This window comes from Eublepharis macularius, chromosome 11 (assembly GCF_028583425.1).
Source record: "Eublepharis macularius isolate TG4126 chromosome 11, MPM_Emac_v1.0, whole genome shotgun sequence".
In the NCBI taxonomy this organism is placed as follows: Eukaryota; Metazoa; Chordata; class Lepidosauria; order Squamata; family Eublepharidae; genus Eublepharis; species Eublepharis macularius.
In genome coordinates this window covers 64,818,118-64,833,587 of record NC_072800.1, presented here as the reverse complement: position 1 = coordinate 64,833,587, position 15,470 = coordinate 64,818,118, and the positions used below count along the sequence as shown (strand labels likewise).

General features: G+C 39.1%; 1 protein-coding gene across 1 annotated transcript in view; it reads left to right on the top strand.

The window, feature by feature from the left end:
- RUNDC3B (RUN domain containing 3B) overlaps nucleotides 1-15,470 on the top strand; it is a 51,672-nt gene that overhangs the window by 18,809 nt on the left and 17,393 nt on the right. The window contains exons 8-9 of the mRNA XM_054991561.1: nucleotides 42-199; nucleotides 13,576-13,722. Of these exons, the coding sequence (XP_054847536.1) occupies nucleotides 42-199; nucleotides 13,576-13,722 (305 nt within the window). The remainder of the gene's footprint in view (nucleotides 1-41; nucleotides 200-13,575; nucleotides 13,723-15,470) is intronic.

Sequence of the window (15,470 nt, the reverse complement as noted above, 5' to 3'; positions counted from 1 at the left end):
ATTTGCAAGTTTTGTAGTATCATAATTTGTGCTATTTTCAGGGTTATCTAGAAGAGCTAGTACGCCTTAGAGAGACCAAGCTGGCTGAGTCAATTTCACAGAACACGATATTACGTCAGAAAATAGAAGCGATGGATCTAGCCCATAAAATGGAAAAAGAACAGCTTGAGTACATCATAGTGGAATTGCAGGATCAGCTGTAAGTTAAATGTATTTTACTAGAGAAATAATATTGTGGATTTTTTTGGTATAAAGTTCAGTTTGAATGTAGATACTATGTATATACATTCAAATGTATATACTATGTTACTATCACTTGTTTTACCAAGGGAAGAAATATTATTGGACTGGATGACTTGTTGGGGAGGAAGTATATTTTCTTAAATGAGTGCATCTCCAGTATGTTCAGCAGGAAAAAACTAGGATACTGCAACTTTGTGCTTTGGAAATTAGTAGACTTTCTGCTACCTTAAGGAATAAATGTTACTTAAAATAGCTGCCTTCATATGTCGCTTGCAACATTACTCTTTGTGACTAGCACAAACATGGCTTGTTGCTGTGCCTTTTACATTTCCTCCATCTTTCCCTTCTTAGAAATCTGGTTTGTGGGAAGGAAACAGTTTGACCAGGTACCTGCACTAGCATGGAGTTTCACTCAAGGCATCTAAAATCAGGGAGCTTTCAGTCGCACTCTGCTTGTGAGCAGGGGAGGGAGGGTAGCATGCACGCACAGCAACAAGCCAGGTTCATACCCATCACAGCGGTTTTATTAATGACATCTGAATGCAGCCAGTCCATAGAAACAAAATTTTCTTGCAATTGCACTCTTGTGCTTCTTGCAATCTTTTCATGCAAAGTGTAAAATTAATTAATTTTATTATCTTTGCTCAGATGTCATTGAGTTGCTCAGAGTTGAATTACTCATTGGTTTGCTGAGCGATGATGATGATGATGATAATTCCCTGTTTCTGCACTATCACTATCCCACTATATTAACAAGTTTATATTAAAATAAAATCTTATGCTGACCTTGATTATGGATACTTTGAATACTTATTCTTAAAAAAAACAGCAACACTTAAATGGACACTTAATACTACAGCAAAACATTGTTTTTGTATATGAAGGCCTGTGCTGCACAAGTATTTATCTAAATAAATCCTACTGAAAGTTTAATATGTACACCCAGGTGTTTTGAATATATACTCTTGAATCTTCATGAAAATGCATATAACTGAAGGGAAATGAGTAGTCATAGGAGAAGTATAAGTAATTGGAGGGATGAGCATTTAGTAATATAGGAATTGGAAGTCCTGTAGAAATCTCCTGAATGTAGGACCCTTTTACATTGCCTTGTCCCCGTCCAAAGATCTAAACTGCTCTGGGAAGATGGTATTTGTGGTTCTTCCAAATATGGGAAAAGGATAATGTATGAGGTAGTTAGTGTATTACGCCAGTATAAGACTATCTGTCCCAAGTGCAACAGCAGCTTTTATGCTCATTATACCTATCTAATCCATGTGCATATCTGTTTTGCTTTACTAGTTTGATTGTCCTCATGTTTTCAAATATAAATAATGCCAATGGCTTGAAACCTGTCTTAAAATTTACTTTTTAGTAGTGAAACTGGAATTCCAAGAACTACTGGTACTGACTTTATACATGATAAATTTGTCATAACATTGAAAAAAGACATTACAGAATAAAATCAAATGTGTCATAAGGAAAGTACCAGCTTTTCTCAGAATAAATAGGTGATAATGTTTCAGTGTTGTCTTTGAAAATTGTAGAAGTTTTCTCCATGGTTGACCAAGCTAAGTAAAATCTCTAGTTGAATTACTCATCAGAGATCATTTGTTGTTCATTTTTAAATATTAGGTTAAACTATTTAACTTCCTAGTTATATTAGAGATTAATAAGAATTCATAATAGGCCAAAAGTTTATTTACAATAGTGTAAAGTTGGGGTTGATACTGCCTCAGAGTATTCCCCTTTTGATTTTTTCAGAAGTGACTACTTGACCATTCCTAGGTTCATTCTTTTCATGGATAACATTTGCAAATAAAGGATTCAAGGTTTTGAACATGAGTTCACTTGGATTTGAATATGAAGTTCTTACTTGGCCAAACTCACTCTGTGGGTTTGTTGATACCAGTAACTGCTTCCATAACCATTTAGCATGTTTTTCAAAGCAGCAGGTAAGGTATCTGACAGTAATGATGTCTTTGATATTATTGTCAGCTCCCTCAGCTCATATTTCATAAGTATACATGTAGCAACAGTTTAGTCCAGAGTTCATTTAGTATGCCCATGAACCTCCTGTGAACTCTAGGTGTGAAGGCATCTGAAAATTTCTCCTTTTTGTGGGAACTGTTTCATCTGATGACTAGCATTGCTATTGCTTCAGCTTATAATATCTCTTCTGTTTTAGGCTTCCCTCTTGCAACAAAAAAGCATACAAACTGGCAGTATAGCAGTCTTCAAAATGTTTGAAATATATGCCCAAAGCAACAGGAGTGCCAACAGTGGTTTCAAAGATGTTTACAACATCGACAGTTAATTTAAATGTTTGTGTTGAAATATTTTGGCATAGTAAAGTGAATAGTTTTGTTGGATACTTTTAATCCATTAAAATTTGTTGCAGTAATTATTAATCCTTGATGTATGAAAATACAGTATTGCTCGCAGGATTAGTCCTTCACTATGGTATAAAATGCTGACTCCCTTGCAATTCCCCATGCTTTAAGTAGATACTCTTGGTTTTTGAGGGGTCTGTACAGTAACTCTGCATTACATTCAGAATATTCCTGTGAGCCACAGCTTAGAATCCATTATCTTTCTCTGTACAGCAGTATGACAGACTGTCCCCCTTGCTCTCCCCACTGTGAGATTTCCCCACCAAAATTCCATTTTCTTGTTTTGACTGAGCAGCCAAGGTGTGAGTTAATGTTTGTGGTTTAGAAAGTCTGTTTGCTTCCACCCTGACACACAGATACAATTCTGAATTTTAGCCCAGCCCAGGAACTTCATGGGGAAAATGGGGGAAAGCAGGAGCCCTCTTCCTTTTGTGCTTGGAAATGGCACTAGAGACTGCATTACATTAAAGAAGAAATAACAGCTTTATCGAACAGGCAGGGATTAAGTGTAGTCAGGGAATGGAAATGCAGAGGTAAAATGTTGTTGGTATCACAGAATACACTTTGTGAAACAGGCAAATAGTATCCTTGAAGCTTATTTTCTTATATTTTTCGTTCTTAACAGTGAGAGGTGTTTTACTTAGGAATTTAGTTACAGCAACAATGTTTCTTCAAGAAGTTTCCTATGACAGTTCAGGTTTTCTGGAGTTAGTCACTTTCTTTGTGTATATAACTCGCTCTTTTCTTGAAACTAGAAGGTATTTCTATCTCCTCAGTAGTCTAAAACTGTTTTCTCTTCACAACAGACCCAGGGTCCTCCTCAGAACCAAACCCCTTTTGAAACTGAACTGGAATCATCATCTTCTCCTCATAAGATATAACCCCTTCTTCTTTTTGACTTGAAAGGGAGTCTTAACCAAGTACCCAATCACTCTCGCCCAAAACACACTCCGAGTTCTCTTGTGTCTGTGTAAATTGTACTTCATCTTATGCTGACGCTTAGACTTTGAATTCTTAGATCGAAGTCTTCCTCAGGACAGTAATCCTACAGTTAAGACAAAGGAGTCTTCTTTCTTCAATCTAAAGGCGAACCTGTCTGACTTTTTTCGTCAGCCTCCCTGACTCCAATCCTGTCAGAAACCAACTGACTGCCTTCAGACTGGTTCTGACTGACCAGTCCGAGAAGCAGGAGCAGCCTGTCACTCACGCTTTCCATCCTAGGGAATAGTTAACCCTTCCCCTCCCAGCAATCTGATTTTGTTGCACTGCGGAAACCTGCTGTTAAGTGCAGTCCGTCACAGGCGGCATAGAAGAATAAGTCATTTGAACCTTTCCCCCATTAAAAATGCTTCAGGAAAGGGTGCTCATTTTGTTAATGTGCTTTAATTTTGGAGACTTCTGTTAAGAAAACTGAGTAGCAATCCTATTAATGCCTTCAAAGCAGGATCTTTTGGCTACAGTTGGGTTTCTGAATAAATATGCTTAGGATTGTGCTGAAAGAGACTTGAATCAGTTTACCTTAAAACAATGATAAATTAAAACATCTCCTTTCTGATTGTTGGGCTGAACATACCCCAAACAGTTGCTGAGACTACTGTCATTAGTACTTCGTTATATCTCACTCAGCGTAATGAATCCATATGTTTCAGTGAGAATATACACGCAGTTACACACAACTTTACATGTATGGATAAGGATTGACAATTCTAATCATGCATGGAAGAAGATATTGTGCATTTCTAGGAATCTTGCACTATATATTTTCCTTGGAATGTAAATGTTTGGCTGATTAATGCTTTATTTTGAAAAAAATAACTAGTAACAGAACTATTTCACATTTTTAAAATTTAGGTTGCTGGTAGTGTTTGAAGTTACCACATTAGATATGTTACCATAATTTATGTTACTCCAATACCATATGTTAATTTTAATTACAGCAGTATGCAGGATTTCTTACTATTATACATTTGTAGTACAATGGAGCTGTGGATGGCATATCTAGGCTTGAAATCTGTAATGAGTCAAAAGGCCACAGATAATGTGTATGCTATTTGTATATCAGAGTCAGATTTGCTTTGGGAAGTAGGCTGCTCTTTAATCTCTAAAACATTTAAAGGTAAAAGTTCTAGCCATCTTCTTTTTCCAGTTACCTCTGTTGTTTCTCTGAGGGCCTGAGTTTCAGGGACTAGGTTGTGTCTCTCAATTGGCAAGTGCTGTTATAGATTATGCCTTGGCTAGTATGGAGATTATTTTTGTGCTTTCATAGTATGTTAGACAGAGGACAGTACTTTCTGAGCATATGCAGTGTGCCTTTCTCTCACCACTGAACTATGTTGGGAAGCTCAATGTGTTAAAAGCATGGTTTCAGTTGTCAGTTGTGTGCTAGCATTTCTACTGATTTAACTCTAGGTAGTGCATTTCAGAATGTTGACAGCAGCAAATCGCAATCTTTTGTATCCCCTTATAAATTAAAGGAGAAATATTCAGCTGTTGTGAGTTCAGCCTTCCATAGAACCCCGTCTGCTTTTTCTTTTGTGTTCTGTCATGTCTGTTATGAGAGCAGAACTGCAAGAGTAAAGTGGCTTCATCAGCCAGCATTTTTCTACAGCTGCTTATATGTTTGCATATGATAATGCCTTTACTTCGGCACCATGGAGTGTATCTAAACAACCAAGCAGAAGTATCAAGATGCAAAGAATTCCTTCCCTCCATCACATTCTTAACACTATAAGGAAGCTGAATTCGACCAAGTAGCTCTGATAGCTGCCAAACTGTCATTTCTGGAGAGTCCCAGATAGCATTTTTAGAAATTGGATTTGGTATTCAAAAGGATGAAAAAGATTTGGATTTTGATCGGTTAACTTCTGATTGCATATTCCTGCTTCTTCATAGGTAATATGAGCACAACTGGATTGCATCTTCCTTCTCTCTCAGCCCAAACTTCATATTGGTGCAGTTTTTCCAGCCCTCAATCTGATATTATGTTAACTCTTTACTGGCATTTGACTGCAGTATTCAAATTCTTGTGACTAATTTTTCATATGAATCATCAGGTTAGCTATATATACTTTACAGCCATCTTGAAGAAAATCACACTCATATTTGCTTTTCATTTAGTATTTTCCCTGTAGGATGACAACCAAGCTCTAAAGATCTAATGGACAGAATTTAAAAAGCTAAAGAAACCATGCTGATCACTTCTGTTATTGAACAATAGAGTTAGCTTCTACTGGATAAACTAATATTGCACATTGTTTTGTGAAACTTACTATGTGCTATTCACACATAATGGATAGATACCTTGAAACCTCCGGTGAAATGTGCTAGCAAGAGATATGTATTGGTTACATGAGAAAAAAACAGTTATGATCCTAATAATTGGCTGGATGTTTTGGACTAAGGCACTGGAAATGGAAGTTTTCCTTGAAAAAATAATCTATGATTGTAAAGCTTGATCTTTTCTGAAAGATTGCTGTGAATAGCTATATCTGATACTAATGGTCATTGTCAAACTCCTTTGGATAGCAATAAACTGCATCTGAAGTGTCTGAGAAATTTCACAGATAGAGAAGAACATTCTGTAATTGAAACAGATGCTTAGCAACATTTGCAGCATGCTGTCAGTGATTAGAAAAATGCATAATTGGTACCTCTGCATTTCGTGAGTGGAGACTGAATGATGAATGAGGTGTGACAAATAAATGGAAGCCATTATCACCATTTTCTATATCAGTCTTGACTACAACATGGTTGTTTAAAATCCAGTCCTAACTCCTCATTACTGTAAATGTCCTGATTTGTTTAACTCCCACCCCCGATTTCCCCCCTTTCCCTCCATAGTTGGCCAGTAAATGCCGTGACATTTGAATAGGTTCTGGCTTCCGTTTCTATCTGAGGCTTTAAAATCAAATATGGATATGAGCCGGTATGATGAAGAGATTAAAAACTTTATGATGGAATTTAAAATTAAATATGATTATGTGAGTCATTACTCGATAAGGCTGTTCTTTACAAGGTTTAACGCTTGAAAAAAACCTCAGAATTTAATCCTCAATAGTGCACTCTATATAGAAGTAATATAAATGATAGTTTAGGGTGCAGGTTGTTACCAGAACTGCTATTTTATGGGGAAATTAGCACGCGGTCTGGATTAAGTTAGTGCGGATCTTAACCGATGTATATCAGAGTCTGTACTTCCGGATTACTCACGCAATAAAGAGGCAGTAACTAATCAGCACAAAACGTGTTTACTAGAAATGTTGTGTATGCCTACAATAGCACATACAAACAAGGTACATACAAGGACTAGGAAATAAAGAGTAGAAAAATAGAGCCGTTTGCATTAGCAGGACACCCACTTGAGATTGAAGAAGCAGGGCAATACGTTACCTGATCACAGTGAGAAGCAGAGAAGCAGCAGTGAAACGGGGCGGTATCTAATGCCTGCACTAGACACGCAGAGTGACGGTCAGGGGTCGGGAGAGGAATGACGTGCACCTCATGGCAGGGAGAGCCTGCTTAAGTACCCAAAAACGTACCCTGAGGCGAGGGCCTTCCATGGGATTCTCAGGAGGGGAAACAAAAGCTTGATGGTTCTATAACTATCGGTAATGGACCACTTTAGGGTCTGAATGTATGATTGTGACAGCTCGGGAAGAGGGGACAAAGGAGGCGAGGGGAGTGCTGGGTGGGTTGATTGAATATGTCAGGAAGCTGGAGTTGTCTTGATGGCATCAGCTCTGGAATATGGTGTTTGTATTGACATGCATTAGGTGTTCTGGGCAGCCGGCATGTAGCTTCCATTCCGGGGCAGCTTCCAGTGATATGCATAGCAGGGTGAGGCTGGGCTTGGTGGATGTGACAGGAGCCGGGTCTTGCAATGGTAGCCTCAGAGCAAACTGTCTTTGCCGCCTGGGAACATGGCTTCTTCCTTGGCACGTCTCGTGGGCTGGCTAGCGGGCTGGCTAGCAGGCTGCCTAGTGGCTAGGGCAGACCCAGTGACTGTCCTGCAAGGGACTCCCCGCGGGAACTGACCAGGGGGTGCCTGGCCGGGCTCGTGGAGGGTCCCTCTGGCTGGCACTGTGCTGCTAGCAGCATGGCTTTGGGCCCAGGTGAGGTAGGTGTCCACGGAGGCAGGAAACAGGCATAGGTGACACAGTCCACATGGGTAAAGAGGTAGAGAGCAGGCATGGGCAAAGCTGCCCTTAACAGAGTCTTTTGGCAGCGCCTCAAACTGCAAGGCAGGAATCTGGCACAGTCCAGAGTGGGCTCCATAACAAGGGGGGGGGGGCGCTGGCAACAAGTTATAGATAGATCCCTGTATTTTTCTGCTTAATATTTTAAAAATGCTTAATAAAACCTGCCTACTAAAGAGTAGAAACTACTGAAAATGGCTGTGCAGTGTTAGGAGTATTATTGCTGCTGAATATACATTTCTGGGAATTTGCAAGGCAGTATCGTTCTGCTATTGCTATTTAGCATGGGAATGACCTTTGCAGCCATATCCTAGGTGTTTATGACTGGAAGTCAGCCCTTTTAACTTGAGTGAAATGTATTTCATCTTGCTATGTTTGGCCCCATAGTCCCAGTTGGTGAAGAAATCAGTAGAATTAAATTCAGCAGATGCTACTATTATTACTAAATACATTTTTGGTGAAATACATAATGTACAATAATTTGAATTCTATTTTACAAGTAACAGTATAGTATTATCTGTTAAATGGTAATAGATAAATACACTTTTAAAATATCCAATGTAGTTCATTTATTTCTTTAAAATAGTTGGGAATCAAGTGTTAATGTTGTTCTCTGTTTAAATATACACATAGAGAAAACATTTTATCAGAAGGTAGAAAAAGGGCGCCCTATCCTCTGATTTAACTTACCAGTGTTTCCAACTTTTACTTCACTGCTGCTTCCTTTAACATCTTTTTAAAAAACTGTCTTCTCACAGTAGTTTCCTTTGATAGTATGATAGTACAACCCTATGTAGTATTACTCTTAAAAAAAAAAAGAAAAAAAAGAATCCTAGCTCTCAAGTAAGTTGATTTATGGGGACCCCTGGTGGGGTTTTCATGGCAAAAGACTAACAGAGGTGGTTTTCCATTGCCTGCCTCTGCAACCCTGGTCTTTGTTGAAGGTCTCCCATCCAATTACTAACCAAGGCCGACCCTGCTTAGCTCTGAGATCTGATGAGATCAGGCTCTCTTGGCCTATCCAGGTCAGGGCCTAGTGTTACTCTAAGCTAATTGAAATCAGCTCTGTACAAGATTTCACTGCTTTCTACCCTATGGTCTCCATAAAGATAAGGTAGCCATTTGCATCAAATATTTCTTTCTAAGGACTTTGACTATCTTTTTCCTGTATCCCTTATAAAATTATAAACAAGTAATTATAAGTAACTTCCCCTCACATCTCTATACTGGGGAAAAACAATGACAACATTTATGCAGGCGTAGTTGGTAGTGAATGGAAGTGTTGACTTTTGAGAAGATCATAGAGGTCAAGCTTTTCCTGGAACTGGGAAGATTATAGTAAAGTGACATTTAGAAACGGTTATACTTAATTTTTTCTGCAGTGAGTATGGCTGGATCTGTAGGCTTGTTTAATTGTGATGGTTAATGCTGCTCTAAAGATTGAAGCTATTATGTTGATTGTATGTGCACTGTTACTTTTGCACATCATCTACAGGATAGACATGAGCACGAATCGAACGAATCAAATTTTGTGACGAATTGGGCTGATTCACATATCACAAAAATGCAGTTTGTGAGGCTGCGTTTTTCACGAAATCCACGACTTTGGGGGCTGATTCATTTGATTTGTGAATGCTTCTTGATGCCTGACCGGCTGGCGCCGATCCATTGATTCCCTAGGCAACATAGGCCTGGAATGTCTGCAGTTGCTTGAGTATTTTGACTTAAATATTAAATAGTTGCTCTTTTGTGAGCTGCGCTCTCTATATTTTTACTGTACTATTTAAGAGAATTTCTTTCAACTATAATGTATCTTGCACTCTTGACAGTTAGTACAGTCTAATGGTGAGTTTTGCAAAATTCAAGTCCTGTAGATGCTGGAAGACCAGCAAGATTTTCAGGCTATAAACTTTTGAGAGTCAACCCTTCACCCGATAGTTAGTTTTGGGCTCAAATTGGGATTTGTATTTCCCCTCTGTCATGATGCAATCTCAGTTGGTCTAGCACTTTTTCAGCCTAACCTACCTCACAGGGTTATTGTGAGGATAAGACAGAGGATGGGAGAACCATGTACATCAGTTAGCGCTGTCAGAGGTAAAGGCGGGATAAAAATGTTACAATACATGTGTTAGTTTTACTAATATATAATAGCTACTACAAATGGGAGAACTTAGCTGATATAATACGGTGTGGAATAATTATTCCCAAGATCCATGTTATGAAACAACACTTTCTAGTGGCAGATCTAAAGTGGAGATACCGTTTCCTTCATCCACCTGTTTGACACTTCAAAAGAGAAAAGAGCTGAGGGGGTAGGGTGGGGTAGGGTGTATCATTTTTGACATGATACATCTTGGGTATGAAAATCTCTGAGACTGATCCTGTTGATATTAGGTAACAAGTTTGCAAGTAGAGTTCACAAACAGAATGTTATGTTAGGTTGGTGGTTCATGAGTATTCACAGAGTGAGTTCAGCAGAGTGATTTGCAGCTTTGGGGTTTCAGAGTCAGCAACCCACACAGAAATGAAATAAAATAATTATATTTAAGGTGCAAGGTTATATAAAATCACAAGACAGAATGTGAGGATAAAACAAAGAATTCCTAAAGCATATAGCTCTTTCTAATACATACCACAGTAATTCATAAGAGGCAAATCAAGTTGGTATTGAAGGTGTAGAAGCCACAGTCTTTGGTCAAGAATCGAAGTAGTTAGGCAGCACAGCAAATCGAATAGATGGGAGCCTCAGTGTCCATTCAACGTTCGCGCCAGAAGTGAAGCAGGGGGCGAGTTACAGCTGTCTGTTACTGACACCCACCACAAGCTTAAGCTCCATTGAGCCTCGCTACAAGTGACATCTTCCACGCGAACGGCACTTGATCATTTTCGCAAGTCTTTCTGGGTACTGAAGTCCCTCTCCCACACCCCTTTTCCTTCTGTTCCTTCCCCTCTCTGTTAGCACGGCTGCCTGAAGAGACGGAGAAAGCCTACGACAGCAGCTTTTGCAAATCGTCTTGCTGGGGGGTGGGGAATGCTCTAGAGAAAGCTGACATGTCGGTGAAGTCCTCCCCTCTCTGTTAGAACTGTTAGGATCGCTGCCTTAAAAGTCAGAGAAAGCCTGCGTTTGCAAATCGTTTCTCTAGTCGCAAGCCTGCTCTCAATGATCTTTGGGGGCGGGCAGCTGCAACTTTCTTAGCTTTCTCTAGAGTATTTCCCCACCTCCCCGAGCAAGACGATTAGCAAAGTTGCAGCTTTCTCCGTCTCTTCAGGCAGCCGAGCTAACGGAGAGGGGAAGGAACAGAAGGAAAAGGGGTGTGGGAGAGGGACTTCAGTACCCAGAAAGACTTGCGAAAATGATCAAGTGCCGTTCGCGTGGAAGATGTCACTTGTAGCGAGGCTCTCAGTTGAGTAGTCATTTTTATGCCAGTTGGAACCAGAGTGACTGAGGCCTGGGGCCAGTCAGGTTGCAACTGCTGACATCATTGAAGTGTAGGTATCTACGTGAGGAGGAAGGGATGTGTCAAGTCTGCAGTCCTTGGCACACTCCCCAGTCCTGCAGGTGCAAATTGTTTCCCAGTTAACTGAAGGAGAGCTCAGCCATGGAGCCTCAACTATCTACCAAGCTAGAATGTCTTATCTCAAGGACAGAGGCTGAGAGTGTGAAAGTAACTTGTTCCCAGAGACAGACAGAGAGGCTTCTTGAGAAAACGAGGGAGTGCGGCGGAAGAAATTTTCCAAGCAAGAGGCAGAAAGCCTCAGAACCAAAGTTTCAAGAAAGATAGCTTCTGTCTAAGTTAGAACATAACATGTTTCCTTTACAACACTTGCACTAACTCGCATTGAGTTGTCTTGTGTAGTTTGGCCCTCAGTGACTGCAGTGGAATCAGGAAAGGTCCTTTTTTGTAAGCTCCACAGATTGTTGGCTATACAGGAACATATTTGTGGCATCAGATTTTATGGACTATGGTCTACTTCATAAAATGCATGGCATGTCCTCGTTTTACATATATGTATGTGGTATAAAAAAACACATCCAGAGGAAAAAAATGTAAATAGATCAAAAGTCAGTGAAATTCATGAGGGACAGTGTGTACCTCTTCTGAGGGAAGGTCATATATTTACAGTTAAGTACAATGACCATTCTCAACAGTCATGATTGACAATGGCACTTAAGCCAGTTTACCACCTTTACCAGACAAGAGAACCTCTGTCTTAATACCTTTCAATTGAGTATGTAATGACAGTTAGCATACTTTGTATCTGCTTTCAAGATTAATCATATTGAGCAAGTGTGCAAAGCTGTTCTGTCCATAGGCAAAATATTTCACCGGATATTTCATGCACTGCTAAACAAAACTCTGTTCCTTGAAGGCAGTTGTAGGTCTTCCCCAGGACAGCTGACTGTGAAGCAAACAGTGAACTAGGTTGCATATCAGTAACTAGAATTCTGCTATCGTCATCTCCTCCATAAATCCATATTCAATCTCAGATTTCCTCAATGTGTTGGGATTTTTAAACAATGGGAGTTCTGACACTCTGCTAACATGTAGGTAGAGGGCAATTAACACACCACACACATCATTGCATGGGCTCACATACATGACATTTGACATTTCAACAGATTTGGGTCGTCAAGGTGCTGACAGCTCACTCCATAGAGAGGGGATATGTGAAGGAGATTACCCAATAGGAGAATTCATAGTACTGGTAAGTAATCAAGCCATGATTGTATAGTTAAGTTAAAAATATTCCCAGTCTTTTTTTCTTTTGAAAGACTTTTGCTATTGTGAAGCATACCTCACTTTTATGTTACGAAAAGAATACTTTGTAACTTCATTGGCTGAGAGAGATGGTGATGACCCAACACAAAGTGAACTTTAATCATGAGATCTTTACTTTGTGTCTTTATTCTTTTGGACCTTTCTTGCTGTCTTGGACACATACACACTCAATTTAGTGTTTTTCTTTTCAATTAGGAGTAAAATTGCTCCATGTAGCAATATCTATCTGTTTGGAAGAAGGTTACATAATGTAGTTTTTGAAGCAAAGCTCAAACATCTCAAACTGATTTAAATTTGCTGCAAGTACATGAAATATTCCATTAGAAGTTTTAGTTTTGATGTAGAAGAGAATTGATATCAAGTCACGTTTTAAATACTCTACCTAGCTGTAGTTTTCCAGAATTAAATAAAAATAAAAGATTGGTATGTAGGTTGCCGTGCAGCTAAAGCTGTTTTTTAAAGTTCTGTTCTGTTACAGAGAGCCCCTTTCGTGCTTGGAAGAAATTTATTCTGGGCTCTCCCACTGACTGCCTAAATAGGCAGATCAAATTGCTTAAGAGTCAGTACCTTGGTTTCCTGCTCTGTAAAAACACTACTCTTGCAATTGTACAGCATTGTGAATTAGGCATTTAGAACTTAGCCTGTTAACTAGCTAAGAAAGAAGCATGATGAATATTAGCTGCCTTAAAAGTCGTATTTAATGCCTTGCTTTTTATTTTTACTTAGTTTGTAATTGACTTGCTGGTTCCATGTAGGATAATGGAAAGTTATCACAGTGCAGTTCAATGTGACTCTTAGTTTTATTCTTAAGTACTTAAATTTTGATTGAAAAGTCTCTCCTTGGAAAAGCAGTGCTTGAAGAACAGTATGTTAGCTGGCAAATCTCCCAAGTACAGTCCTACTTTCTTTCTGTGGTTTTAAGACGTTACTTCTAATGGCATGAAATTCACTGTGTGTTCACAGAACTGTGCTAACGAATAATGATTTAAGATCAAGACAAGAATTAACTACCCATCTCACCAATCAGTGGCCTTCCCCAGGAGCTCTGGATGTTAATGCTGTTGCCTTGGATACGCTACTTTATCGAAAACAAAATAAGCAATGGGATGAGTAAGTTGACATGTTTGTGCGGTGCTCCTAAAATCACAGGAATCTCAATTTTCCTTCCCTCCATATTGACAACCAGACTATTAAGGGATGGGGAGAACTGATAGATAGCTATTAGTATGTATTTTAGATCTGCTTGTGTTAAATATTTACCAACAACCTAGTCTTGAAAGCATTTCTACATAATAGCAGTAAATCATTTAAGTAGCACTTCCTGCATGTTCAAAGTACCTAATGTACATTCAAAGTAACCTGTGCAAATAACACCAAGTGGCATTGTGTCCACTCCATTCAATGGTGAAAATAATTTTTCAATATAGTTTAATTTTTTAATGAATTTAAGTTGGAAATATTATTAAAAAGAAATAAGACTGAGTTGATATTGGTCAGATATCAAAGTGAGGAAAGCATGTGAAGAATTTACTATAGATAGTATCTAGATTCCAGCAATTAACCTATACATGTATATGAGATTTAGACATTAAGGTGTGTGTAGAGCAAGCCATAGCTTAGGAATCTTATATGTCGTATTTTCTCAGTGCAAATTTCCTTCCCTCCCTGTCTTCCGCTATAGCTTGGCTTCGTGCTTGATCATTGTTAACCCCAGTTTAGGTCACATTAACTTTATTAAACATTAATTTAAAGAGTGCTTTTAAGGGTTACCATACTCTTAGGGTTATCATATCCTTAAATGAACAGTGTTCCAATGTAATGCTCTACCATCACAGAGGGGATAGGAAGAACATGGAACACAAGAAGAGCCCTGCTGGATCAGATCAGTGGTCTGTCTAATCCAGCATCATGTCTCCTTCAGTGGCCAACTAGTTACTAGGACCAACAACAGAACATAGAGGATGAGGCCTTCCCAGATGTTGACTCCTGTCCGTGGTATTCAGAGATTTCTTGTGGAAGTTCCCTTTAGCCACTATAGTAGCCACCATGAATGTGTCAAATCCCTTTTAAAGCAGTGTGTGCCTGCGGCCATTGTCATGTCCTCTGGCAGCAAATTCCACATTTTATTCTCTCATTGTGTAAAGAAATACATGTGTTTTTTGTCCTTGAATCTACTGCCCATCAGCTTCATTATTCTAGTATTTTGGGAGAGGGAGAAAAAGTTACCTGTCTACACTCTATACCCAGTGCATAATTTTATAAACTTTTAACCATGCTCCCCCTTCTTTTATCACCTGAAAAGTCCTAGGAAAGGTGCTTAAATCCACTAACCATCTCTTCTGTACTTTTTCCAGCTCTGTAATGGCCTTTTTGAGATACGGTGACCAGAACTGCACACAATGTTCCAAATGAGACTGTACCATAGATGTATATAGGGGCATTATAAATTTTTTAAGTCCCATTCTTAATAATCTCTATCATAGCATTTGCTTTTTTACACTGCTGCAGCACATTAGGTTGACACTTTCATTGAGCTATTCGCTACAACCCCAACATGTCTTTCCCAGTCTCAGCAAGTTCAGACCCTATTAGCATAGACTTAAAGTTGGGTTTTTTTGTTTCAGTTTGCATCACTTTACACTTGCCTACATTAAACTTCATTTGCCATACTGTTACCCATTCACCCAATTTGTGGTGATCCTCCTGGAGCTTTTCACAGTTGGCCTTGGTTTTCACCACCCTGAATCATTTTGTGTTATCAGCAAACTGCTCACTCCAAGTTCCAGATCATTTATGATCAACTTAAATAGCACCAGCCCCAATAGGGACCCCAGTGTTTACTTCCTTACTTTGCAAGA